This window comes from Pyxicephalus adspersus, chromosome 8, assembly GCF_032062135.1.
Source record: "Pyxicephalus adspersus chromosome 8, UCB_Pads_2.0, whole genome shotgun sequence".
Lineage (NCBI taxonomy): Eukaryota > Metazoa > Chordata > Amphibia > Anura > Pyxicephalidae > Pyxicephalus > Pyxicephalus adspersus.
Window position 1 is genome coordinate 51,932,405 of NC_092865.1, and position 27,334 is coordinate 51,959,738.

General features: G+C 39.3%; 2 protein-coding genes across 8 annotated transcripts in view; one reads left to right on the top strand and one right to left on the bottom strand.

Moving 5' to 3' along the window:
* QRICH1 (glutamine rich 1) lies at positions 1 to 24,831 on the bottom strand. 7 transcript variants are annotated; one of them, XM_072420605.1, is made up of 11 exons: positions 24,731 to 24,831; positions 19,373 to 19,694; positions 17,683 to 17,793; positions 13,577 to 14,578; positions 6,347 to 6,518; positions 5,687 to 5,841; positions 4,581 to 4,695; positions 3,728 to 3,836; positions 2,597 to 2,751; positions 2,409 to 2,508; positions 1 to 1,972 (listed from the first exon to the last, which is right to left on the bottom strand). In XM_072420605.1, the coding sequence occupies exons 2-11, from the start codon at positions 19,676 to 19,678 to the stop codon at positions 1,780 to 1,782; spliced, it is 2,418 nt and encodes an 805-aa protein (XP_072276706.1). In that variant the 5' UTR covers positions 19,679 to 19,694; positions 24,731 to 24,831; the 3' UTR covers positions 1 to 1,779. The 7 variants fall into 7 exon arrangements, with proteins under 7 accessions (XP_072276706.1, XP_072276710.1, XP_072276705.1 ...); XM_072420609.1 differs by having other exon boundaries at positions 19,379 to 19,694; positions 24,584 to 24,820; XM_072420604.1 differs by having other exon boundaries at positions 24,584 to 24,819.
* NDUFAF3 (NADH:ubiquinone oxidoreductase complex assembly factor 3) overlaps positions 1 to 27,334 on the top strand; it is a 147,336-nt gene that overhangs the window by 24,151 nt on the left and 95,851 nt on the right. The window lies entirely within an intron of this gene.

A 27,334-nucleotide genomic window follows, 5' to 3' on the forward strand; every position in this document is an offset into this window, starting at 1 on the left:
TTTCTGTATATTTTTCCCGTTTTAATATAAATATGAAACTACAAATTTTTTTTATCCTGTAGGGAAGATTCTCAAACCCTCCTTCTTTCTCTGGAGGCATACATTTTTTAATTCTGACAGAGATTTGAGCGCAACAGCAAAGAGGTGTGTGTGTGTATGTGTGTATATATATATATATATATATATAATGCATACCAGACAGGGGAAACCAGGACCACAGCTGTAGTGTTACACAAATACAGGAAGAAAGGGAGACTCTCCTAATGGGAATGAGTACAGAAAAAAAAGACTTAAGGCATGTCCTTGTAAATAAGTTGCATGAGCCTCATTAAAATGGTTGTAAGGCACATCCTAGACCAAAATGATGGAGTCCCTTCAGACCTATTTTGGCCACCATATGTGTTCGGTGCCATTTAATATTAAACACTCCATAATGCATACTTTTTATGAAGTGCATTGTGTTCTACTACTGAAGGAGGCTCAAGTATTCAAAGCTATTCCATAGCTTTTGTTTGAGAGGGAGAGGGAATATTAGAACCTCTATCACTTATTTATTGCTTCACTGAGATAATACATCCTAATTGTTTTGGTGTTCATTATCCCCTGAAAAAAAAAAGAAAGTTAAAACTACCAATTTTGAAATGTCACCAGAACAGGAACAAAAAGGAATTATTCCAATGAGGATATTGGAGCCAATGATTTTCTGCTTACTTCCTGCTGTATCTATGGGACTGAAAATGAAAAAAGTGCCAGGTAAAACAAATGCTGACAGGGGGATGAAGAAAACCTGTCACTAAACATGTAAAAAAACAATTTTAAATGCCTACTTATTGACATGCATTGTGCATTCAAATAAATTTGTCTATTTCAGACGAAACAAGTTTCTAGCAAGTGTCCCTGTATGTCTGAGGCCCTTCTCCCCTGGGAGTTGTTAACTACTCTGTGCTGGCCTAGCTCCTCTACCCTGCAATGCCCAACCTTTTATATAGCAGGCTGGGGTTACTGGGGAATGCCGTTTGGGTGACAGTCCCAAGTCTATTCGAGCTGCCTACATTACATCCAGGATAACAGTGCCCAGGGCTACTGAATGTCTATACAAGGGAGGTTTTACAAGTAATATATCTAAAATACAATAAACACATTTTCATGGCAAGAAAGCTGATATAACAATTGGTCTTCAGACCAATGTTTCCACTGACCTTCCAAGTCAGTGGAAACATTGAAAACAATGTGCAGGGTTGATCACAGGTTCAATGGAAACGGTAACCAATAAAAACGAGACAAAAGGTCCTAACAACCCCCTAACTTTAAAGAGATAAAACAAAACAAAAAAAAAAAAAAAAACTGTTCTACTTGACATATTTTTGCTGCAAAGACACAGAAAAAAAACAATAGAAAAGTCCAGACATTAAAATAAAACACACTGCTCGGTGGCATGTTAAAAAAGACATGCTTGTCATTCTTAATAAAACAAAGAGCAATAAAAACAAAATTGAGAATTCTGAATATATCTGCAGTAGATACACATTTTTTCAGATTTTCTGGAACTTACAATAAACCGTTAGTAGTTTTCTTAAGATGCACATTTCATTGTTTTGTCTTATACTTTATTTTTTTGTTTTTTTTTTTAACAGAAGAAGCCTAAAAGGGCTTCATAACTACACCAATAATAATAAAAAAAAATAACAAAAAAAATGTAGGCATCTTCTTTTAGTGTAAAAGTCTGTACACGTTTGATTTGCAATGTCACATTCCCTCCACTGTTGGAATCAGTTTCTTTTAGTGCATGTTGTTGCTGTTGGCGACCACAATGGCTTCCTGAATTTCTCGGACAATCAGTATTCGAGTCAGCATCTGTTCCATCTGGTCTCTGCTGATTGGCTGAGTAGAGTACCAGATTGGACTGTTTGGGGCGACAACAGGTTCTGGCGTCAGGTAAAAAGTATCATTTCGACCTTTCACGCTCTGTGGGCTGGATGGGGGAAGAAAAAAATACCTTTAAGTGGAAATCCAATATTTTTTTTTTTTTTTTGGATGAAGTACTTTTGAAGCTGAATGCATTAAGAGTTAAAAAGTCTTCAAATTTCTTAAATCCACTTTAAATTATTTTATAGGCAAAACTGCAAACCATTTCCCACTCAGCTACTAAAGCGCAAAGCAAAATCCCTAACCCATATAGCTATATAAAATCAGATTTTATTCTAAAACTACCATTCTCACACCAAAAAAATATTTGCATTTTATGAATAAGTAATGTAAAGATGGAGGTATCCTGCAGGGAACGCTATCTGCTCTACATTACAACTAGGCCCCAGCTTGTTGCTCCTGGAGCAGAGCAATTTTAGTAAATGCTCTTTTTATGCTGCTGTTTTGCCAAATGGTAAATACATTATGCAAATTCTACATACCATTTGAAGAGGTAGAAATCATAAAGTTTAATGGGGCATCTCAATGGATTTTCTGTGTTCTCAGTTTGCTCCGCGTACATGTCGTCTGTAATTGGAAAACCTGAAAAAGAGATAAATGAGATAAGAATACTTAAATAAAAGAGGACATGATGTAAAATGATACTCAGAATTATCCAGGAAGATCTTACCTTTCTGTTGTCCTGTCTGGTGAACGCCAAATGCCTTTAAGTATCGGATGCTCGTACTCTTGTCCTTTGGGTTGGAAGGATTCTTTTTCGTTTGTCTTAGAACTTTGGAGAAAGCCAATCTCATGTGCTGATCAACTGTTTTCAACAAAAAGTACCTAGATGGGGAATACAAGCGTAGACTGTTAAGAAAAAGTACAATCTGCCTGACAGCTTGAAGAACCTCACCTAAAGCTAAAATTCAGGTAGATGTAAGACACAAGTTTATGCAGCTCTGTATTTGTTATTCATTCACTTTTTGCCTAATAATCCCCTATATCACTACACAATCCGATTGTGAGGCAATCAGGTATTTTTCATGCCAATAATCAGAGAGAACAGAGGTGGTTTGATAAATCTCTTGCTGTATCCCTTACCAACATACAAAGCAGTGTTATCTATTTACCTGTGCAAAGTTTAGGACAAAAAAAAAAAATCCTTTGGCAGCTAAAACCTCTCTCTATTGTATTTCAACTGTATATTTGTCTGGCATCAGCTTTGATACCTTAATTTCCTATTCTCACCTAGAAGTGGCCAGGTCATACAAGAAAAAAGATCTTAGTGATATATTAGGATTTTCTAAAGACCAGAAGCGCACAAAGTTGTCCCCCAAGGTAGAGCTTAACTGGTAGATTCTCCCCAAGCAAAAGCAAAGATGATCAGTGGTGGACCACTTATGGCTGCCCTAATGTGCAAGTAATGGCAAAATAAATCATCAAGTACACCTCTGCAATATTTATAGATTTCTGTTTAATTCCTTCAGAAGGCTGTACTTGCTTTGGCTGAAAACAGTTGTTTTGTCCCCAAAACCCTTCTGTCTGATGGGCAACAAAATGTATTTCCATCCATAAAGACAATAATTTCTTCACCTGCAAAATAATAAGGCTGGTTTGACTCTCAACAGTAGGGGAATAGGCTATTGGGAGACGCAGTCCTGAGAAAGGGGCAGGTCTGCATCAATAGAAAGGTACCTCCATGCAGCTACCTCTGGTATGTCACAAGAAAGACACAAAGCTATGCATGTCTCAATATTGCTTCTCCTATGGTCACAATAATATTTCCAATGAAGGTCTTTAGCAGTATATGAGTACTTACTTTGTATTGAAGAACATAAGTGTAGTAAGCAAGGTGGCAGGAGAGTGAGCACCCAGCTGCTTGCACTCCCACAGCATTTCCTCTGTAACATGGCTGGGGATGACAAAACCTGCAAGAGTACAGCTGTGTTTATAAACATTGTTTACTATTGTGGTTTATATTCTTGTGGCAAACATATGTATTAGTGTTAAAACCAAAGTAGAAAAAGGCAGCTTAATACACATTTGCTTAAATACAAACATTATGCAAAAATCAGACAATAGTGAAATCTTTTTAGAGTGTTACAATTACCTTAAGGCTTGTAGCAAGCCAACCCTCCACCCTGCCATTATTTTCCTCATATGCCAAAAAATGAGATAAAACCATAAAAGCCACTTAAATTCAATGAGATAAAACCATAAAAGCCACTTAAATTCAATGAGATAAAACCATAAAAGCCACTTGCCAAAATCTTCTAAACAAGACTTACATGTGTTATGAGCAATCTCTGTTCTATCCTATGAAGAGTTTGAATTTCCCGCTCTTGTGCTATACAAACTCTTCATAAAGCAGAATGCACAGGTCAGGCTCAAAACATTTTGACAAGTTTCTCTTCAGAATTGTTGCAGAGAACTTGCTAAATTTAGGGCACAAGTGTAAACAAGATTGGCAGGGGGCTAGGGGCCCAGCAAGGCCTTAAATAAAGTGTAGTTACACAACATGCACAATAGACCTAAGCTTAAAAAATATATAGCTCTGCACAACTTGCTGGTAATAAAACAATAAACAAGGTAGCAATCTGAAATATCAAAGAAGTGTAAAAAAAATGTCAGACTCAAAGAATAATACAGGAGGTCCCACAAGCAATACCTACCAAGTGGAGTGACTCGAGGCTGAAATGTCTTGAGAACTTGGTGAAGAAACTCTGTAAATTTAAGGTAGTAGGGATCTGAAAATATATCATCCACTCTTGCATTCTCACACAGGTACTGAAACAGAAACATGAACATTAATTAACATTTATGTTAACCATTGTACCTGCACACTAACTTCTAGAACATAACATAATTCCACCTATCCAAACCAAGGTGTGATTTGAAACAAGCACTACCACATTTCAGATATTATTTTCAGGTTAAGATGAGCAGAAAGTGCAAAGGCAATTTAGTATTTACTATCATATAGGTAACACCTAACCCAAAATGTGTGCCTTGAGCTTCATAGTTGAATATCTGTCATTTAAACCCATGAATCTGAAGCCTGTGGCTGATTGTCTTGGCATTTTTGGAGTAAAACTTGATAATGCCACTACTATGTTGCTCACAGTTATCCATGCTGTACAGGAAGCTGGTACAGCTGCAGAACCTTTTTAATTATTTTCTAAAGATTTGTGCTCTCTCCACCTTGGGGGCATTTCTGATATAAAAAAAATCCCTCTACAAAGATGGCTACCTCTCTAAAAAGATTAGTGTTTTACTATGTCTCATTCTAAAAATATTAAGAGATTAAAGACCAAATACAATACTTGTTTTTATGAATTTGTCCTCTGCTTCCTATTTTGTGCACAATTCTACAGTTCAGGTCCTCTTTAAATGGGAATTATCTTTGAGAAGCTTACTCAGATCAGATGTGCTTAAAAATTAATGATTTAAAAAGGTTTTAGATAAATTGGGCCTGATGTATTAAAGCTCCCCAAAACTGGAGAAGATAAACAATCATGTAGGAACCTGGCTGATCCAGAAAAAAATTTGGTCTAGATTTAAAATGTTTGGCAGCTAATAGAAAATATTTTGTTAGGAAATTCATTCCAGGTTTGTTGAATCTCCCAGGTTCGCCTATGTTAGAATATCTTCTCCAGTCTTGAAGAGCTTTATTAATCAGGTCCAATGTGTTTGTGTTTCTGACATGAACAGAACACATTTAAGAGAACATTGTGCACTGGTTCTACGTTAGGCAGAAAAGTAACACACAGTCACTCACCTTCTGGATACAAAGGAAGATATAATATAATACATCGGGGTCATAAGGCTCCCCTTCCGCATTACGAGCTTCTTTTGTCATTAGACACAGGCCATAATTTAGCTCTGCTACCGCTGAAGAGATAAGGTCCTCCTGAAACCTTAGCAGTTGGCGTCCTATAAAAAGTGTAAAATTTTGTCATGTGCTTGCCACAATTTGTGAATTGTATCTTAAAGAAGTTTACAGTAAAATGTCTAATAAAACATTCATTGCACTTTGTTCTTCTGCTCCTTGTTATATTATAGAGCACCAGTAATCCTTCAGGCAGCTATATGCTATAAAATAGGTAGATAGGGCAACCTTTAAATTTAACCAACATTCAAAATTAAAATGTCACTAAACCCAAGCACTGTGATGAAAGAGGGAGCGAAACAGACGTTGCAGCTTCCCTTAGTCTCTTACTTTAGCCAATTCTGCTTAAAGCTGGGTCACAGAAAAGAGCAAGTAATGGTTGATTTTACTGGTAAATGCAAAGGGAAAAAAACAAAAAGGTGTTTAAGAGGTGTTGCCAAGCATTTCCTATGTCCTTAAATTGATTTTCATGTCTACTTTTCTTAAACATATTTATCAGTCACATAATGCTGGGCAATTATTTGAGATAAATTAAGAAACCATGCATACTTCCTATGGGTGCTAATCGGTTTCGCGAGTCTTTCTCCAGCTCTGCATTCTTTGTCTGTGCCCAGTTCTTCCATACTTCCAGACCCTCTTCTGGCTTTAAGGTGTTTGGTAGCATTAGCTCCGGAGAAGGCTGTGGAGGGGGCTCCACTTCAGCAACTTGTACAGATTGACTCTGGGGGTAAGAAAAAAAAAAAAAAACATTGGTTAGTTAGGCATTTTGTAAACCTCTGGCATCTGTTCAACTTATGCTGTCAGACCCATCAATAGGCATTACCGGGGGAGTCTATTCTGTTAAACCGATCATTTAACACTGAAGATTGCCGTGACGCCTGCATAGGTTTAGCAGAACCAGTGTAGGTGTGCCAGCCTACCATCAAAATATTCACAAAATAAATCATTTCCCATAATTATATACCTTAATTCCATTCCTCCAGGCAAAACCATTAAAGAAGTGTAAACCATAATTGAAGGATATTTGTTTTGGGAATGAAATGAGGATTTTCTTCCATCATTTGTTGCATCTCAGTGTTGAAGACTACGGAAAGCCTCTTACAGTTACTTTCAACCTTGATGCACTCCAGTCATGGCTGCATGACATTTCTCAGGCCGGGTTTGCTGATGGTAATACCAGTAGACTTTGTCTGGTCAATATGTATTTAAAAGGAAACTTGTCTTCATTATAAGTCTAGGTGACAATACAAGAGTACAACTAAGACAAGTAGAGAGTGTTGTCAAGGCATTTTGATACATGCTGCCAATGCCAAGGTACTGAAAAAGACTTTCTTAGGCTTAGTCTACAAGGACCGTTTCCCCAGAGATTAACCAGAGGCTTTAAAAGCCCATGTTTGAAATTCCCATGCATTCTAATGGGCTAATCTACACCAAGGCGTTTCCTTGAGGCACGTTTTAGCGCGTTTAGGATAAACGCTTCTTACAATGTTTTAAAAAAATCAAAACGCAGGGTTAACACAAGAAAACACAGGTAAATGCGTCAACTGATTTCAATGGGCATTTTCCTGCGTTTTTAAGTGCTTGAAACGTAAACGCAGGAAAAAGCAGCATAGACGTTTTCCAGCAGATTAAAGGCAAACTTTAAAACGCAGTAGGAATGTTTACATTTGCATTTTTAAAACCATCTATGTAGACCCAGCCTAAATTACACTAATCAACTGGAACTCATATGAGACTATTGCATTTTACATACATTAATGCTCAACTGAACATTTAGTTTTAATCAGTTACAAATGTTTAAGGTGCATCAAAACAAAAAGGTGTGCAAATCAAAGTACAAATATCATAATATTAATAATTTTATTTAAATGGGATTTACCATGACCATCAAATAGGTTTGAAACTGCAAATTAAGACAACCTTATTTTGTTTGTTTTTTTTACAACATATATAACTATTGTATATTCTCTTGACATTTTAGTTCTGTTTAGCTCTGTTATATAAATACTTCATTCTATAACATATATAATTATTGTATATTTTCTTGGCAATTTAGTTCTGTTATTGAAGTCTCTGCACTCCCCAGAGGAAGCCAATAAGGCGAAACGCGTCAGGACGAGACATGTCACTTATTTGAAACATTAGATAATCCTTGTAAAATCACATCATGGATTCCTTGTTCTGTAGAGATATCATACAATCAATCAGTCTGTAATTCTGATAAAAGTAAATTGTATTTGATTATGCCAAAAAAGCCTTTCTTCTTCTTCCTTCCCTTTTTATTCTAATTGTTATTTACAAATAGGCTTGGCATAGGAAAACACTATCAACCTTCCCCCTTGTTCTCCCTCTCTTCTTAGTAAAAATACTCATGTACATTGAATTGTACAAGGGAATAACAGGAAAACACAAACTACTGTTGGACTAGTCTAACAAGAGCTTTAAATGTCTGTCTACAAAAGCCTTAAATCTGCATAAACAACCTCAATGGCACAAAAATTTGCCCGTCCTCCTTTAACAAAGATTCTATTAACCAGAAACTGGCTTTTGAAAGCGGAAGTGTAATTTGAAAACCGTTCACAGTGTAAAATTAGGCTTAATCTGTTGGAACGCATATGCTATGAATTACTTCATTCTCTGCATAGGATTTCCGCATAAGAAACAATGAACACCTTCTTCATGCCAGAAAAAAAATTGCTTTTTTAACCATTTTTTTTGTTTTACACCATGTCCCAAAGAGACGAGACAAAAAAAAAAAAAAAATAACATAACATGAAAACATGAAAGCAACACAAAAGACCTGTTAGAGGATTAGTTCATGACTGCTGACAGCTTTGTCTGTCTCAAAAAAAAAAATTCACTACTCTCCCCATCCCAAAGTAAAAAAAATGTAGTATTTAGATGAGCACAGGGTATACTGTATGTCTTTTAACCACTAACATATCTGTCTATGGTCAACAGTGAGATGACATCTCCAGGCAGGATCTTTGCAACCTCCGGTGTATTGTCAAATGCAGCACTGTAAGACAATTGCCACAAGTATAAACGTGTAAACAGCCACTATGGATTTTGTGTTGTACTTTTTATCCACTCTTCTTTCCTTTAGAACAGGATAATGTTGGAAGGCATTATTATAGCCCCTTGTGTAGGAATGCCTGTTTCAATATCCACCCTAACTGTTGTGAATAGGAAGCGTGGGGATGCTTACACTACTCACTGGGAAAATGAATAGAAACATTATTTCTCAGGATTGGTCCCAGAATTGTTTTTAGCTGGGTGGGAAGAAGCTGTAGGTGGGTGGCAGCCCCAGTATTGTGACCCAACGTTTTAGTAACCACCCAAAAACAGCCGGGTGGTGCAACTGTCTAAAAGGGGTCGGGGAGAACACGGTTTCTGTGCAATAAGGTGCTACAATACAAAAATCCCTAATCTTACCATGTAAATCTTACTATGTACAGCCTTTTAAATGTTTAGTTTAAGCCAGAGATTTTACCTGCAGTGTCTTTTTCCCACTTGATGTCTGATGACTGCAATTTTTAATTAACTTCTTCTAATCCCAGGTTGTACTGCACTGTGAAAAAGAAGCAGTAGAGCAACAAAGCTCAAATCTTTTACTATATGCTGCATTTTCCTATCAATATGCTTCCTATCAAGTCAGAGTGAAGGACTCCTAACCTGTGAACATTTTGTTCCACACTATTGCTTTGAAAAGTACTGATGCTTAAGGATTATCATGTCAGACAGGAAAGGAACACGGTCCATAGATTCGTAGAGAAATCTTTGCAGCAACTTTGTGCATGAGAGACATAAATAGAAGAGAGATGGTGAAGAGGAATTAAAAAATAATAAGACAAATTAAAAATCATTAAAAAAGCAGATATTTTAAACAGCTTGCAATCATTCTGATTTATCCAAGGCTGGCTGCTCATCAGTAACTGCAGATCATACAGGAAGGAAGGGATATGATTACAAGCAGAAGACTTCCCTGTTGATGCTAATTAAGATCTTACAGTCAGAGCTGAAAATACAGCATTATCCCAGCACCAAAGTATTTCTAAGATATTATCTTCTTTCCCAGCCTTGCTTATTATAGAAGATTGCACACTGAAATCTATTTATTCAGATTGGGTTACTGGCTATGGTGATTGATCACATTGAATCACTTTCCTGCATCTGCTCACTTACTGGTGAAAGGGTGTCAATACAACTGTGTGGCAGCCTATTAGTATGAAGCTAGGAAGCAAAAACTAACCAGTGTTTTTTAATGATAAAGATTAGGAGTTTTTCCACTTGGAATTATCGGGCCCCTGTTTCTATATATCATGTAATCTTTGGATTGTCTATACTATCTGCTATAGGATTATCTTGTCATGTCAGGCATCTTTGCATAGCAGTGTTTTTCAACCAGGGTTCCTTGAGCCATAAGCAATTGGTGCTTTTTAGGTCAGTTTACCTGACACCAATGATCTTTTTGGCTATTTGTAAATGTGAAATTCTTTCCACTGGCCAGCAATAAAAGAGGCATTCTTACTACTGATGACAACACTAATGCACTTGGTGTTGTGGATATAGTAATTATAGAAAAGGTTCGCCAAAGATTTGAAAGTTATTTCAAAAGGGTTCCCCCCGTTTTAAAAGGACATGAAACACTGCTGTAGAATATACCATAACCTTCTACAAAAAATTCCCATAGCTGCTGTCTTCTACCATCAAAAAAAAATAAATGTTGTTTGCTTTGTAACATGGTTAAGGTTATTCATAACCAGCAAACTAGAATAGTGTCTGAAAACTCAAAATCTATTTGTATAGGTAAAGAAACCTGTATTTCTGTGTGCTCTTCTTTTAAAAAGTCTTAGGTAAATACCTGGCAAACCTGCAAAGTGGCAAAGTTCTGCAGGCTGATCCCACTTCTGCAGCACTGTCACCCATCTGCATTTGTTCCTGGGGAGCCTGGGTTTTACTTAATTTTGCTATGCCCAGGAAATAAAAAAAAAGAAAAGAAAATCTGTGCGGGACAAACACGCAAGTACAAGTTAGCCTTGTGGAAAGCTGTATGACAAAATAAAGTAATATTTTACACTCACTTTGGATAGTAGGAACACGCAGCACTGTCAACAGTTCACCTGATGCACTGCTAACACCAGTGGTCCCCAACCTTTTCAGACCCACGGACGCCTAAATTTACCAGCTCCGGACTGCCCATGCCCGGGGAGCCATGTGTCACTCAAAGGGGATGAAACATCCCCATCGAGTGAAGTCATGATGCCAGAACTCGGCCACTCTCCTATCGCAGCTCCGAGCCAGTGTCCATAGACACAACCCACCGCCCTAAGCCTGCGATCCGTACGGGGGACATTTTCCTGACCCCGTTTGGAGGCGCACCGGCCAGAGCTGCGGACCACCGGTTGGCCACTGCTGGCTTACACTACAGGAAACTTTTGTTTATAATTGAAATATGTTGACCTGTGCTGCTAAATATTAGTCTACAATGGCGTTAAAGGTAAATGATAAATATATACACATCACAACTGTACAAAAGGTAATATAGTTCACAGTACACTATATCAGACAATTGTTGTTATGTTAGAGGTAAAAAAAATCCAAGATCTGCGTAAATAAATAAAAATACTAAGACCTGGCTTGTGGTTTTGTGTAAAAGCATTGTGAAAGGCAAATTCAAACCAGTTGTTTCAAGTGACAAACTGTCCCATTTCAATACACAACCTGGAGCTTTAAATGATCTATAAAAGCTGCATGAAGGTTACTCAAAGCTTTGCTAATTCTTTGTAAAAGCTTGCAGTATAAAATTTTAAAAAGATGTTGAAGCTTATAATCAGGTCTAAAAATAAAATATTTATGTCGACCAGAATACTATCCTAGAAAGGATTACAGAAACATTACATATACATACATTGTTTACCAAGCCTCTGCTTTTTAAATTGAATTTTACACAGATATGACAATAAAAACAATAGTTATACAAGCTGTAAAGTATCTAAAATTGTCTTAGTATGCGCCTCTTGCAGTCACTGTACAGCAGATCTCAAAGTAGTAGAGACAGACTTAACATAAGGGTCATCAATTTATGTGGTAACAGGATAGTTTTGGATATTAGGACAAAGCAGTGATCAGAGGAAAGTTCATCACTTGGCTGCAACTGCTTTTTTATTTTTTTCGGCTATTCACTTGTTTTCCTTTTTTGTCCGAGATTAGGTTTTATGGGTAACGGCTGTTTACAAAGAATGCATATAAAAAACAGTATAGGATGTATTGGATGTTTTGTGCGGACTGCTTTTAATGTACCGCATGCAAGTATAGTTGTGTGTAATGGACACTAAACATTTAATGGCCAACTCTAGTCCCATGCTTTTTACACGTACTCTCTAGTCCTGAGTGCCAGCACACGTTCCCCATCTCTTTACACTTCTCTATAAATTAGGTACCGCTTTCTAATTACAGGTCTGTTAAAGCATTAGAAGGAATAGGAGCATCCATTTTAGAAAACAAGTGAAAATATTTGCTTCTTTTGTGGTCTGCTTCATACGCAGTATCCTAGAACCAGGAACAGGAAAGACCTGCGTTTACTGTAAAATGTCAACTTATTTAACCAGACTTAATTATACAAAGAGGAGTGTCTTTTCATATTCTATTCAGATGTTCTTGTCACATGACCAAAAATAACTTAAGGGGACTAAAAGACAGCTCGAGTGTGCAAACACTTGGACAGTGTGCAGTGAAGAAATTCAGAAGAGATTAAAGATCTCTGAATCTACAGAAAATCTATTGTATATGCTATTCATAACAGTTTAGGAAAATACAAACACATTTGAAGATTATTGTGTGGCAGATAATGTGCTGTTAGACAAAACCAGATCAGACTACCTATTAATTAAGTGAATCTGTGCTAAAACAGCAGCAGAGATTTCCATGGACAATGGTTCTCAATTGGCCCTTAAAGGTTTGCAAAGTATTACCCTGTTTTGCAATATATTGATCCCACTGTGCTGTACAGCCTTACATAAACCAGTCTCAAGTCATTGTAAGCAGAATATGTGAGATGAAAGTGCTAGCATGTATGATTGATTCCTCAGGTTTCCACTAGGAGCCCCCTATCCTGATGCATAATGTATTTTAGATGTGGAGCCAAATTAAGCATTATTTGAAAAGTAAGTATTTGAATGCACCTTGGTTCTAAAGTGCTCAGGTAGAAGCTTAAAGAGTACCTGTGACATAAATATGGGAGACATCACACTGGTGTTTTTTTTTTTTTTTTTGGTAAGCGTGCAAGCTTGCTTGCTGCATACTTGCTTCAGATCAAGTTATATTTTGTACAATTCTTTTTATCATCTTTATTAGTTTATAAGGAATGTGTCACCACCTTGGAGACTCTGTACTTATTCACCCTCCTAGTCATGAACTTCTAAAAGACATATGGAAGTCTGATTTTACTTTGCGGTTGGCAAAATAGCTTTTAGTTGGCAACATGACCTTTAATTGAACTATTTTTATGTATAACCTTAGCTAAAATTATACTTTACTTTCAGATGTAGAAAAGGAGAACTGTAAAAGGAGTCCTTTTAACATGGATGCAGCCACACTTTATCAAGGCAAAAAAAAAGAACAGAAAATCCAGATTGCTGTCAAGAATACATGGTTGTGTCTATGTAAAAACAGTAGAAATAAAGCTCAGAGCCCTGGTATATAAGGTAAGATAAAATAAGGAATAGCTCCTTTTAAAACAAAACACAGTGACATGGACCACTCTGTTTTCATAGTTACCTGTAGCTGGTGCTGCTGTGGAGGCTGTTGCTGAACCTGTTCGTGTAGCGTCGTCTGCTGCTGAGGGTCCCATATGTGAACAGTCTGTGCTGTGTTCTGATAGGCCCCTGCCACAGCCTGTACTGCCACTGGAATGTGAATATTTCCATTCATAAACTGAGCCGGAAACAGGGAGTTGGCCAAAGTCTGAACCACTTCCTCGTGAGCATTTTTAGCCATTTTGTCCTTGTCATCCTCTAACTTTACAGCGGCGACTGTGGTGGGGGAGCCCGTTACATGGACGGCATTGTAGGCCTCTTGAGGGATGGCGATGTGAGTTATGTTCTGTTGCTGCAAATCACTGCGGGTGTTGGCTGAATAAACCGGGATGGTCCAGGTCTCACCTGTGGGACTTGTAATCGTGCCTGTGGCCCCATAAAGATGGGCACTGTCCACTGTCAGCAAGTCTGGCCGCAGAGACACGTAACTCTGTTGCTGGCCTTGTGGAATTGCAAGAACAGCAGCAACAGGCTGCCCTGAAATTGCATATGACAAAGTAATGGGCATGTCCACTTTACGTTTTTTAACAGGCTGAAGGACGCTTGATGTGCTAGATCGCCGCTCTCCTTCTCTTGGAGACCCTTGTTGTTGAGACGGCGGAGAAAGCGCACCTGCTGTCTGTATCTGAATGCCACTGCCAACAGATTGTCCTGCCACCAGCTGTGCCTGGATTTGCTGGTGTTGTATATGGTCATCTTGAATGTCAGAGGCCTGCATCTGCTGTCCAGGCTGGACATGCTGCACCTGGATTTGGGCCACCTGTAACTGGGAGTTTGACAACTGTTGGGATGGGCTAGGGGATTGAAGGAACTGAGTCTGTATTGTCTGAGCACTCTGCTGTGCTTGAGACTGAGCTGTGCCCTGGATCTGGACTTGCACTTGGATTGGCTGTTCATTAGATTGATGAACATTGAGCTGCGGTGAGAGCTGCTGGGCCGTCACCTGTTGTGGGGATTGTTGCACCTGTGTAAGAAAAAAAACAAACAAAAAAAAAACCGATTTAACAGTAGCAGTAGAACTGTTATTGACCTTTAGGTATTACTACACTTTTGACATTCTTCTTCATGGTGGACATTCCATACTGGAGCTACTGCTACTGCCCTTTTTTGAAAAAAATGCAAATTGTCTGGCTTCCTCTGGTGATGTTACTGCAGCCAGTGAAGTTAGACATGCTTCAAATCAATAACCTAAATAATGCAATATACTGGATCAACATTTTGACAGCCAGGCCATTAGCATTTTCCTAATCAAGGTCAGTGACGGCAGCCTGTCCACTACATTATTGGTTCACAGTTATTCTAATTCTAGTCCTGTTTAGAAGCCAAATAGATTCTTTGGCTCCATGTGTTTAGGTTTACCTGAGGTGGTTCTAAAAGATACCGTCAGCACCCTTGAAAAAGAGCCATTGGTTACCTGTAATAAGCCAGTGTAATGACTTCCTGATAGTGTCAAAGACTGGTCAGTTCCTTCCTAGAAGCTTGTCATTTCAAAACCAGAGAGGCACAGTGAGCAGGGTAAGGGTAAGCAGGTTTTAAGATTATGAATAAATGTCCAAAATGGCCAGTTAGGGGAGTTGGGGGTAGTCTGCATTATTTTGCAGGGTGCTCAAGATAAATGCAGATACCTCTAGGTGCAGGCATAATAGATGGATATGGGGATTGGGGGGCGCAGATACAACCCAGGATGAACCACTTACAACACTAGCATTGTCATCATAGGAGAGGAGCTTAGTAGCACTACAGGATACCTCATACCCCCCTTTTATCTTTATCTAGAGGAGGTGTTCTTGTTCCAACATATTTCTTAATACAATGTTGGAAATAATGCAAACAGCACAATCAACCAAAAAAAAAAAAAAACACAAACTGAATTTATAGCAAAATCAACAGGTATATGGTGGTATATTAAAAAAAAAGTGAAAACAACTAAAAAACTATTTTTACATGCGATTTGAATGGTTTGAGGACAGCCATGTGGTAAAATACCAAATATAGTTAAAATAATTCATGCTGCTTAGTGAGCTGATCCTGATATCTTGCCTTCACTAAACATACATACCAGTGTACCAGCTGTATTTAGGTGGTTACTGAAAACAGCTTACTACAGCTTTTTCAACTCAGCTTACAAAAAATTTCTGGAGAGAACAGGGCAGTCATAATGGACATTACATAAAATTGATGATGGTGAATGAGTAAATAAAAATGATCTCACCATAGCAATTATAGTAGGACAGGGGAAAAAAAAAAGAAAGATTAAAAGAAATAACAGGTGAAGTTTACAGATGAAAGCTACAAAGAACTCTGTTGTGAGAGGTTTAGCTGAAGTAGATCAAATGACTGAAGCCAAACAACTAACCATCACCAAAGAGAAGGGAGACACCAGGGATGGGGGATCATGAAACAAGAAACCAGATCCATCTGTACATAATTATAGGAAAGCATTTCTCATATCACTCTTTATACAGCATTAAAACAAGGGGACCCAACCAAGTAAACATTTCAGTTCTACAAGGAATGGCATACAAGGTCACAAAGCTAACAGACATATAATCAATATACTGCAATTTACTTTATGAAAGTGAATATTAAGCAAATCATAAAGGCAATACAATGGAAAGAGGTCTAAAAGAACAGTTTAATGGCACTCTGTGGTGAAATACAATATGGATCTAATTTACATATGTAATTGCATATTACATATGCAATTTAGAACCCTTGAAAGCTATTCCTTTCCAATACAAGCATTAAAATGACTTATTTCAAAAGCTAGGGTGAATATAAGGTAGAATCAGAGCATATTTTTTGTAGTAAATGATTTTGGGCAACTGGTGAAAAAGGAAGGTGGACATACGCAGTCAGCAGTAATAACATTTGTATCTGCCCTTCAAATGGGTGAACAGGGGTCAACTTAAAAAAAAAAAGATGGATGCACATCTTCATTTTCATGATAGTATTGCATTTGGGGTGCAGAGATGAGCTACAAGATCTAGCCAGCAACCGTCTGTTCATTGTAGTTGTGGCTTGGAAGCAGTATTTGTTTTGTTAAATATGCAGTTAGTAATCAGCAGACAAAAAAAAAAATTGATGTAAGGAAGTCAATATACCCATAATATAGTCAATGTCAGTAGTATATTGTCTATCTAATAAGAAGTAAGAGACCAGCTGTATTTCTAGCATCCTTGCTTGAACTTGTGTATGTCAAATGCAGTTACACGCATCTGAAACTGCACAGTCTATAATTTTTAGATATATTCTAGAGGTATGGGTGAGAGGCATTGTATTTCAGGTATGATTATAGGTATATGGCTGTTGGGTTCTTCTAAAAAGAGACAATTGTTGCTAGATAAGCAACCACTACCCCTAAATACGCCAATTTTAGTAGTACCAGTATTTTTCACAGAATTTTTTTAAGCTGGTGTAAGGAAGCTGTAGGTGGGTGGTGGCCTCTATATTGTGACCCAACTTTTTTAGTATCCACCCAAAAACTGCCGGGTGGTGTGCCCGCAATTTTACTTTAGGTTTCCATGTGTTTCAACAAAAAGTCATAACAAAGCATTGTTAAACCCAAAAAGTCAGACAGGTAGATGCTTTTGGCAGTTGAGGCCTGCAGAGTACTTAAAAAAACACCTTTTACCCCTACAACTGGTGGCTTTTTGTTTTTATTTTTTGCTCACACAACACAGCAAAAACACCATGCAGTGTAAAGCTTGGCTCTATGACTGGCACCAAGGGCCATGGCAATTGGATAGACCCAGAAGAATCAGCAACAAAGATGGTGGCTTCAGGGGTTGCAGCACTGACAGGATCCCAATAGTTCTGCTTTAAAGGTTTAGCCATCTGGCTCCCAAAATGTGTCTATTATGGACATCATGCATATCTTACAGTATAGACCAAAAAAACAAAACCTTTGATTTTTCTCCATATGCAATAACCCACCAAGTCTCCATGAGTACCTTAACCAAAGCAGATTAGGATTGCTCTACTTTGGGGACCTTTATTTCAGGTGAAACCTGCTTTACCGACTTGAGAAATATATAAATACCACTAGACTGCCCTTGGGAAACTGACCAACAAATCTTCTGAAATACCAGAGTCCTGCGACCCCTCGGGGGAGAGGTTGATTCGATTCAGATGAGGGGCGGGGTGGAGTGTCCATGGCCTGATGAGTGCTTCAGGAATCTGAAATCAACAATGGAAACTCAGCCACTAACAAATCTTGGAGGTCTTTGGCCATATTAAAGCCCAAACTACACAAAGGTTTCTGAAATCAGAAATCAATTTTCAATTTTAATGTTCAATCACTATAACCTAATTCCTATTGACCTTAACTGTGTTCAGGAGGCAAATGTAATGCAAAGGCATTACCTCAACATTGTGCTCCAACTGCAGCATTGCACATGTGGTCTTGGATAAATGAAGTAACACAGTTGTCTAGTGATCACAGCAAAGCATAGGGATTAGGCCTAATTAATTTATTGCAATATTCTATGCATTTACAAAGCAAAAAATGTCCGCTGCAGTCACTTATGCAGTTTGGGCTTAAAATGCCTGATTGCATTTACTGGCAAGGCTTCACCATCAGTAACAAAGGGAGCTCTGACTGGAAAACAAAGTAAGTGACTTAGCCAAAAAGAATGACTGAAAACGGAGGTGATCTGAAACAAAGAGAAGTGAGGTAAACAGCAAACGAAAGTATTGAAGTCATACAACATAATTTAAATGTGGCAAACTAGAGTTACTACAAAGAAGAAATAAGAAGTTGTCCAAAGAATGTGAATATTTATACTAGATCAATATTAGAATTTGGTGGAATTCTTTTTTGTTTTATCAATTAAGATTACAAAAGGTTAAAAAAGCATCAGATTCATATGGAGGAAATATGTTACCGTTACCTAAGAAACTGGTGTGTTATGGCAGTGTAAGCTGTGGAATAACTCACACCACTACGCATAAGGTAGTGATGACAAAAATCCAAAGGGTTTTTTTTTTAGTTTTTTTAAACAGCTAACGCAATTATAAATGGGAAGACATAAACCCTAACTAATGACAATTAGCAACAGTATTGTGTGTCAAACATTTGCACACTAATTCATAAACATACTAATTCATTTTTTTTTTTCAACCTTTGCTGCATCTCCGCTAAGCTGCACATTTCCAGCAGACATTCTTATCTACATGCATATATCTTACCAATGAAGGTCTTCATTGCATTTCTGCCCCAGGGTGGAGTTCCTGATGGTGATAACAATGGTTCAGGCCTGTGTGACAATCTATGAGCACAACTGGAATTTGCATGAACAAGGACTGCCATGGCAGGACTGTTAGGCCTCATGTTAAATCTAATAGTTTAAATGCACTATTATTAATAAGGCTAGCTGATGACATTTACCAATCCAACAAGAAATGGGGGGGGGAGCTTTGATCCACAGTAACCCTGGGGCACTATGGAAGGACCCGGACCTGATGGATAGATACATTTTCTTGACCTTTTCTGTAAAGCTAAATTCACAATTCAATGTTCCTTACTCATAAGGACTAAATGCAGCATAATCACATTACCAAGGTATCCAATATTTCACCTTGTAGTTTTCCATGAAAGAGATGTATGTGTGTGTCAGTATAATTTTTTAATTTAGTATTCCAGACAAAAAAAAAAAAAAAAACACATTCCAACAGTGCTTTAGTGTTGCCACATTGAAATTAGTTGCACCAGTAATGACTGTAAAAAGTAGAAATGGAAAGTGGGGCTGGAAATCACCTGCACCTGCTGAGGCTGAACTTGGATTTGCTGCTCGGACTGGGTCTGCTGTTGGACACTTGTAGTGACGGGACAAGCCAGTTCCAGGAGGGATCCTGCCACCTCTGTGCTGTCTGTGTATATGCAGTTTGCTCCCTGCTGATATACCATGGTGCTAGTCGGAGGCTGATGAAATTCTTGAAGAGCATCTGGCCCTTTTGCAGCCAGGGAGTCCAGGAACTCTTTCATCCTGTGTTGTGGGACCGTCCGTGCCTTCATGCGGACATATTCTTCAAATGAAATGTTGTTTTCCAAGGAATTATTCATAGTTCACAGTTAGGTCCTGGAATTAGAGGAAAATATATAACAATTAGTGGACACCCAAGGAATATAATGATTGTATTGCAACTAAATTAAATCTCATAACAGCTTTCTGGTTTTGGAACCTGCAATACCACAGGTAGCTATCACCATATTTTCTATTGTTCCGATTGAAAGCATGTGTCCCAAGGAGTGTCCCTGATACCCAAGGAGTTTTCCTCTAGTCCACCCAGCTGGAAAATTAACCCCCTCCCTCAGTCAGCAGATCCTAGGCTGCCACTCTTACCTATAGCTTTCCAATGCATTTCCAAGCTTTTTTAGTGCAGACTGCATTGGAAATCAATAGGTTTCTGAGAGTGGGTCATGATGCAAAGTAACTTTACTGATGATTGATAGTCTGAGACCTGCCTGCCCATACCTGGGAAACAGATGAGCATTGAGTTTTCAAACATGATACCCTTGTAAATTAGCAACCAAAGACTTATTTGTAAAATGTTCCATGTCCTCCAGTTTACTTTCTCAACTGGAAACATACTGGCACGTTCATTGTTAAAGACCAAGTTTAACAAATGAAAATAAAATATGTTCATAGACACAATCCAATATATAATTGTTTATATATATTAGTTGCATTCCGTGCATCTGTGTACAAATGCTGTATGTATTTCAGGAAGAATACAAGGTTGTATAAAATGTCCTCTTACAAATATTAAAATAAATATTTGGACACAAAATCTAACATGAAATAATAAATATGCTATTCTAAGCATACTGATCCATCACATTTAATGTGGGAGGAAAAAATTTTTCGGGATGTAAACAAAAAAAAAAAATCCACATTGCTATCTGGTACTAAATTTAGCATCTGCATTTTTCTTTCTGCTACACTATCAGTAATAATAAAAAATATACCCAGGCAGGTAGGAAATTCATGGCATATGAATGGGGATGTAGTGGCCTTCTGCTGAACCCAGGGCTTTTTGCTCACCCTCCCCTTCTTGTCTCTGTCAGGGAATTCCCTTCCTACAAAAGCGCTGGCACTCCTGGAGCAGCCAGTGTGACATACATGACTTTGCTTCTACAATGGAGGCTCGTGCACAAAGCCACCCAGTGGAGGAGGGAGAAAGATGATACAGGAACATGTGCACATAGCCAAGTAGTCACACAGCAAGGCACATCCTTGTTTTAATGCAACATATTCAATAAGAACCAAGAGCTCCCATAATATAGTGCAAATTAATGTTACCTTGTCAAACCTATTTCTTCAATACAGCAAGATATAAATCCATAATTTGTACTTCTACTGAATAGATAAGGGTATTTGTTTTCCTAGTGCACCTACGGACTTCTATAATTACCTGGCAATTGGAGCGTAATGGGGGGGAGGGGGGGGGGCAATGCAACACATACTATACAGTAGGCACCTTATACTTTTAGTAAGTGCTGCAAACTTGCAGCCTCCTCAAATGCCACCTCTGGGCATAGGGCACAAGTGTACACTGCCCAATTCTTCTACCTAAGCTAAGCACTGTGTATGTGTGGCTGTTCAGCATTCCCTGTCCCATGCAAATGTTGACAGAATTTTTGTATTTGCATATGAATCTTAGGGGGATCCTGACACTGTTGGTAAGATAGATATAAGCACCCGTAGTGAATGGATGTAAGGGTTACAGTCTTCTTTTACCTGGAAAAACATGCAGCCAAGGTGGTGCTCCTGTCTGTCATACTAATTTCAAGAGGTTTTAGTTAATTACACAGCACCTGTAAAACTAATCTGAGCACTATGTTACACTATGTAACATATTCTCTCTATATGGTCCAGCATCAGTCTCCATATGGTCCCCTGAGAAAGCCAAGTGGTGAAACGTGTTGGGTTAAGAGACCAAGCACTTAAAACCTAGTTACATTCTATATTGTTATTTGTTATACACCTGTATTTCCATGTTCTAAGCACAGGTGAAATCTGTATAGCACAGGTTATTTAACTGAAAGAGTTCAATTTTTCAGTAAAGCACCATTTTGTTTCCTCTTCTTTCTTCATTGTTTCAATCTATTTAAAATTGAAGGCTGGGAAACCCTACAAACATTTAACCCCTTGAGTACCTAATATAATTCTTACTATACAAAAAGGTGCCATTGCACGGACATCCACAACAGTGAGAATCCACCTGGCTGCATGAATATTTTACAAACACTATTGGGAATGAGAAGACAAAACTGTGCCCAATGAAATGTGCAGACATTTACTTATAAAATTACCTTTATTCCCTAAAGTGACCATTAGGGCTTCCTGGCAACACATTGTTACCCATGTTCAAGAATTTGTGTTGGCCAGCATCTTGTGTAAATAAATGAAATGAGTCCCTCAAACCAGTAAATGTGAAACGCTCTAGTCATATGCATTTTGATAAGTATGCTTTCTGGAAAGAAATGACCTGTACTGTTCCAGATGAAATCCTATGGAGAAATGCAGCTTTAAAATACTTAAAATAAATATTTACAGGACAATTTCGATAAAAGTAAAGTGGTCCTGGTCCTCTTTTCCCCCATTCTTTTGAACACATGCAAAAATACACATATTTATATTCTGTAAGCAGTAAATTTGAAAGGTTATTGTAGTTGCCATTGTTGTTGCATACAATAGAGCCCTTCTTTGAAAACAAAAGAGGAGATTGTTTTGAATAAAAAGATACCAAGCCTAAATATCACCTGAGCCTGTGAATACAGTCCGCAGGCAGGAATTTATAAAGCTTTACAGTGCATCGGTTTATAGCCGACAGCAAATATTGCCCATAGAATTATTCCTCTCACTCTGATGTCATACCCAACATTGTACTGCAGTAACTTACATATGCACGTGTTGTAAGTGCATGTATGTGGAGAACTTTTAGGAATCTGGCCGATCATTATTACAGAAAAGTACTGGCGATGTTCTTTCTGCAATAATCTCCCCAGCTTTCTGGCAACAAAACAGAGCTGTGAAAGCACAGCATCGGTTTTGGTTGCCAGATACCAAGCATTCCCTGCTTCCTCTGCGCATGCTGGGAATGAATGATCTCCAGCGTGAGTTACGTCATCCCGGCCCTAGCCAATCAAGATGGCCGAAGATAGCAAAGAGGAAGTGAAGAAAGAAGATGACAGAACCATGAAAAGGGAATGTGGTCAGGTGAGTAATGCCGGGCTTAGTTACATTTTCTTAGCTTTATTTTTTTAATGCTGATAACACTCCCCACTGTAAGGCTATACACACGTCATATGATTCTTGCCTATACAAACATTTGGGCAAAAGTCTTGACATGTGTACAGCGGTTGCCCAACGTCGTTCATGGATCTGTCCTGACAAATCCATGAACGAACACACAAGTCAAGAAGGGAGAGCACAGCGGGGTGCTGCTCATTTGTCCCCTCCATAGAACAGAATGCTGCTGTATGTACTGTGCCCATTCCTTCACTTGTCACTCTTGTTGCTGGAAATGATCATGAAAGAGCTTTTCCAGCAACAAAAACTGCATGTGTGTATGCAGCCCAGTAGGTTTTCTAGTACAGACTTTAGACCTTATCTCACTTTTCTGATACAAAGAACAGGTGTGAAACTGGAAATATTCAGAAGACTTCTATAATCGCTGAGTGCATGATCCCTATTCTGTGCCCTCCTGACAGTTTCCTATGTGGTCCCAGGCTCCACAGACGACCAGGAGAGTCGAGAATCAGAGTATTGTAGAAAAGGGTAACTGAACTTGCACTGATCAGATCACTTCTAAATTTTTATCTCACAGCCAAAATGTATACCAAGCCTATGGCTAACCCTTTAAGTCCTGCACAGAGTCATTACATGCAAAGCAGTTGAATACAAAAAGCATATCTAAACCCAAAAACAAATATTGCCGATTATATGGTGGATTGATGGGATTAGTAGTCTGGACTAGGATAGGGATGTTTGTGAGTTCACAGGAAAGTGACACAGACATGCATTTTCTGTTGCTGCTGAAATATCCTTAACCTGAAAAATGAATGCAATGTCGTCACATCCAATAAGCTGCAATATATTACAATTAGATTTGATCTTTGTTTTCAGTGAGAAAGTTGCATTAGACTTCCACAGGTGAGCTAGGTGACCAGGTGTCAAGGTCCTGGTCATGTGATTCTAAAAACGCCAATCAACTCTTGGCAACGATCATATGACCAGAGCAGAACATTCCTTTGGAGGGTAACTTCTTTCTATGGGGGGTCAGGATGGTCAAGAGTGAGTCTGTATGGAATACAGGGCTCGTCACCTTCCACCGACCAATACACACTTCAATCCCTCATCAGTCTGCCTCTACGAGAAGCCCTTTAGGCCCTATGCACACAATCACATTATTCAGCAGCCCTTTCTGTCTGTGAATGAGCCTCCACGTCTCCGCCTCATTTCTAGCGCGCGCACCCGTCTGCCCAGTCCTTTTATAGTAGCTCCGCCCTCCACTGGGAAATGACTGCGCGTGCACGTGAAAGCGCGTTACTTTGGCTCCTTAAGGTTCGTAGGTTGTCACGTGACACACCGACATGTCTTATAAAAAGGAATGAATAACCCTTTCCAGTAACCGAAGCTCCCGCGTGACGACGGAGAACGGAATCGGAGACTCGGAACGCGGCCGCGCGGTCACGTGGCTGGTATGACGTGTCGCGAGCTGGCGAATCCCGCGCTTTTTTCTCCCTCTATCTCTGTAGAAATCGCGCGCTTGAGGGGGGCGCGCCTAAGGCAGTGACAGCGAGTGACGGGAGCGCGCGCTGTGTGGAGAATACATAAGAGACGGGGATTCCCTGGGCCTACGAGGCTCCTCTGCAAACCCCAACAGGCCCGTTTAGAATTGAAGATGCGGGCACGGTGGAACAGCCGATCAGGCCCCAGATGGTCCCGCCCGGATCACTCACCTCCCCACCCGCTCGTTGTCCGGAGGCAGCAGCGTATCCCCGACCCGCTTCTCTGCACCGCCGCCTCCACCTTACACCCGGCGGCCCCGGCTCAGTTCTCCGCAGCCTTCTCCCGTCTTGGCAGCTTCCTGGGGTTTTATTTTTTACCTCTCTCGGGTAGATTATTTTCGCCTCACAGCTCCCTGGGCGCCATCTTACATTCACAGCCCGTCAGCCAATCGCGATCCCGGCGCCCAGCTTCGCGAGATCTGCAATGCGAAATCTCGCGAGAAATCAGGACAGCCCTTGGGTCCACTTAAAGGGGACGTGCCGCCTTGGAGAGCAGACCTGAGCTGTTCAGAGTTCAGTGATAGCGGTAGCAAACCAAGGGTCACCCACTTCCTCCAAACCTGGTCAGAGGGGATATAAAAGGGTTAGGGAACCATTCTGCTTCCCTTGTGGTCTTTAGTAGTGAATAGGCCCCATACATGAGTCGTAAGATGAATGTTATGTTCCAATGCTGAGCTATCCTTGTGAAAATGCAAGTTGCCTGGCTGACATCTTAATCCTCATTTATCAACCCTGTGACTGGATGAACCAAGCTGATTCTTTCCAGCAAGCATGCTGCCAGCAAAGTCCAAATGCCTTCATACTTTTGCTTGATTTGATTGTAACTCACACCAATGATCTTATTGGCTATCTGTAAGGGTGACATTCTTCTCAATGGCCAGCAATGTTAGAGGCCACCACACTAATATACTGTGAGCTGTGGGTATAATAATTACAGCAGGGGGTGCCTGAAGATCTGAAAGTGATTCCAAGGCTTCCACCATGTTGAGAAGTTCTGATCTAATGTCCCCCTTATATGAATACAGCACATCACCGGATTTATATATATTGGGCTGAGAAGAAAGATGGAGACCTTACATACACATGGACCAACCACAAGGATCTCCCAGACCAACTGAAATATTGGGCTCACCTAGATTTGACTTTACAAATGTTGGCTCCATGTATCTTTAGTACATGACACATTCCCAGTGCCTCACAAATATGAAGCCACTTTCCAATGAGACCAACGTGGAGAGAGATAATACTAATTTTTAGGAATAACCAATCACTAAGGCCCCATGTCATCAGCCCCCCATGTTATTTTACAGATGTCACCTGATTGGGTGCTGTCCCTGACTGATTCCGGTTACTGACCTATGTGATCTGATGGATGCACATGATTGGTTGATCTGGCTATTTTTCTTACAAGTTGTCGACGGCATCCAAGTTGCTTTTTTTTCCAGGAAATTAAAAATAAAACCTGATTGGTTGCTGGAACTAGCATCCCCAATTATTAGAAACCCTTCTTATTAGTCCTTGTTACCCTTCAATGAGACCTGGTTGGGTCCAGTCCAATATTTTTAAAACATCATGGAACTACAAGTTAAAGAAAGAGCATTGGTTAATTGCTGCTCACAATTTGACTTGTGATTGGACGCATGGATGACTTCACTAGCAAGAAAAAAACTTTTAGATTTATGACAGGTTCCCTTCAAAGGGAGTATATCTAAAGTCACCAAATTTTATTTGTCTGCAAAAGAGAAGGGTGTCAGGTTCTTTTCTTCCTGTCTGTGTCCCATTGGGAAGATTTTCCATCATTTCCTATTCAGCAAACATAACAGGAAGTAAAAGGAAATCACTTTTATAACCAGTTCTTGTAATAGGAGTTTGCCCCATACCTGCTCCCCCAGTGACAACTGTAATATTTTGGATTTCCTGACACTTCCTGTCTAGGTGATAATTCTCCCCAGCATATATAAAGAGGGTGCAGCTACCAATCACACCAAGAGCACAGAAAATATTAAAAAATAACCAACAAGGGTTCTCATATCTTCTTATGTATCCAACAGAAAAAAATAGATCAGAAATACAAAACTCCTGATTCCCAAAAGCTGGAAATTTCCACTCAAATTTATTGTTTGGTGTACAAGAGAAATGGCACCCATTAGCCAATCAGAAAGAAAGGATAACACATACACAATAAACCTATAAGCAATGGAGCATCATGTCACATGACTCCTGCTGTTTACAAAACTGCAACAATGTTGAAAAATGTTTCCATTTATGTTTAATATTTCTGGAATTAGGAGCAAAGTGCAGGCTGGGAAATGCAGTCATTTAGCAGGTGCAAACCCCTGCAAAGTGTCACATTCATGGCAGGCTATTCTATGAAGTTAGAGGCACTTTGTATATTAAACAAGACATCCTGCTTTGCTGTGTGCTCGGTGTGTGGATCCAGGGCTCCCTGTAGGGACAGGGCAGCTTTAACATATCCATGTGCTACTCTATATCCTCCCACTCTACACAGCAACACTTCTGCTTAAGGTGGCACGACGCCTCTCCTAGCAATCCGCTCCGATGTAGGAGGTTCCCCACCTTAAGTGAGAGCTGGGCACGGAGCATGCTACATTGCAGAAGGTGTGTGCTGACATAAGGAGTCCTCTGTCCCCCGGCTCTGAACATGACTGCAGCCTTTTCATGATATGAGCAGCAACTCGTCCGATCCACCTTAAACCCAGACTTGTGAAGCTGGTAAGCCAGTGATTAGTTACTGTGTTTGTATACAAGGGAAAATGTGCTGAACTTTAAAGCTACAGTGCCAGGGATTCACAGGTGGACCCAGAGGAGCAGCCCTGATCTGGGACAGCAAATTCTGATCTTGTACTGAACAGCTTTATTATAGCTGCGGTGATTTTTTGTGACTTATCAATACTGAATAAG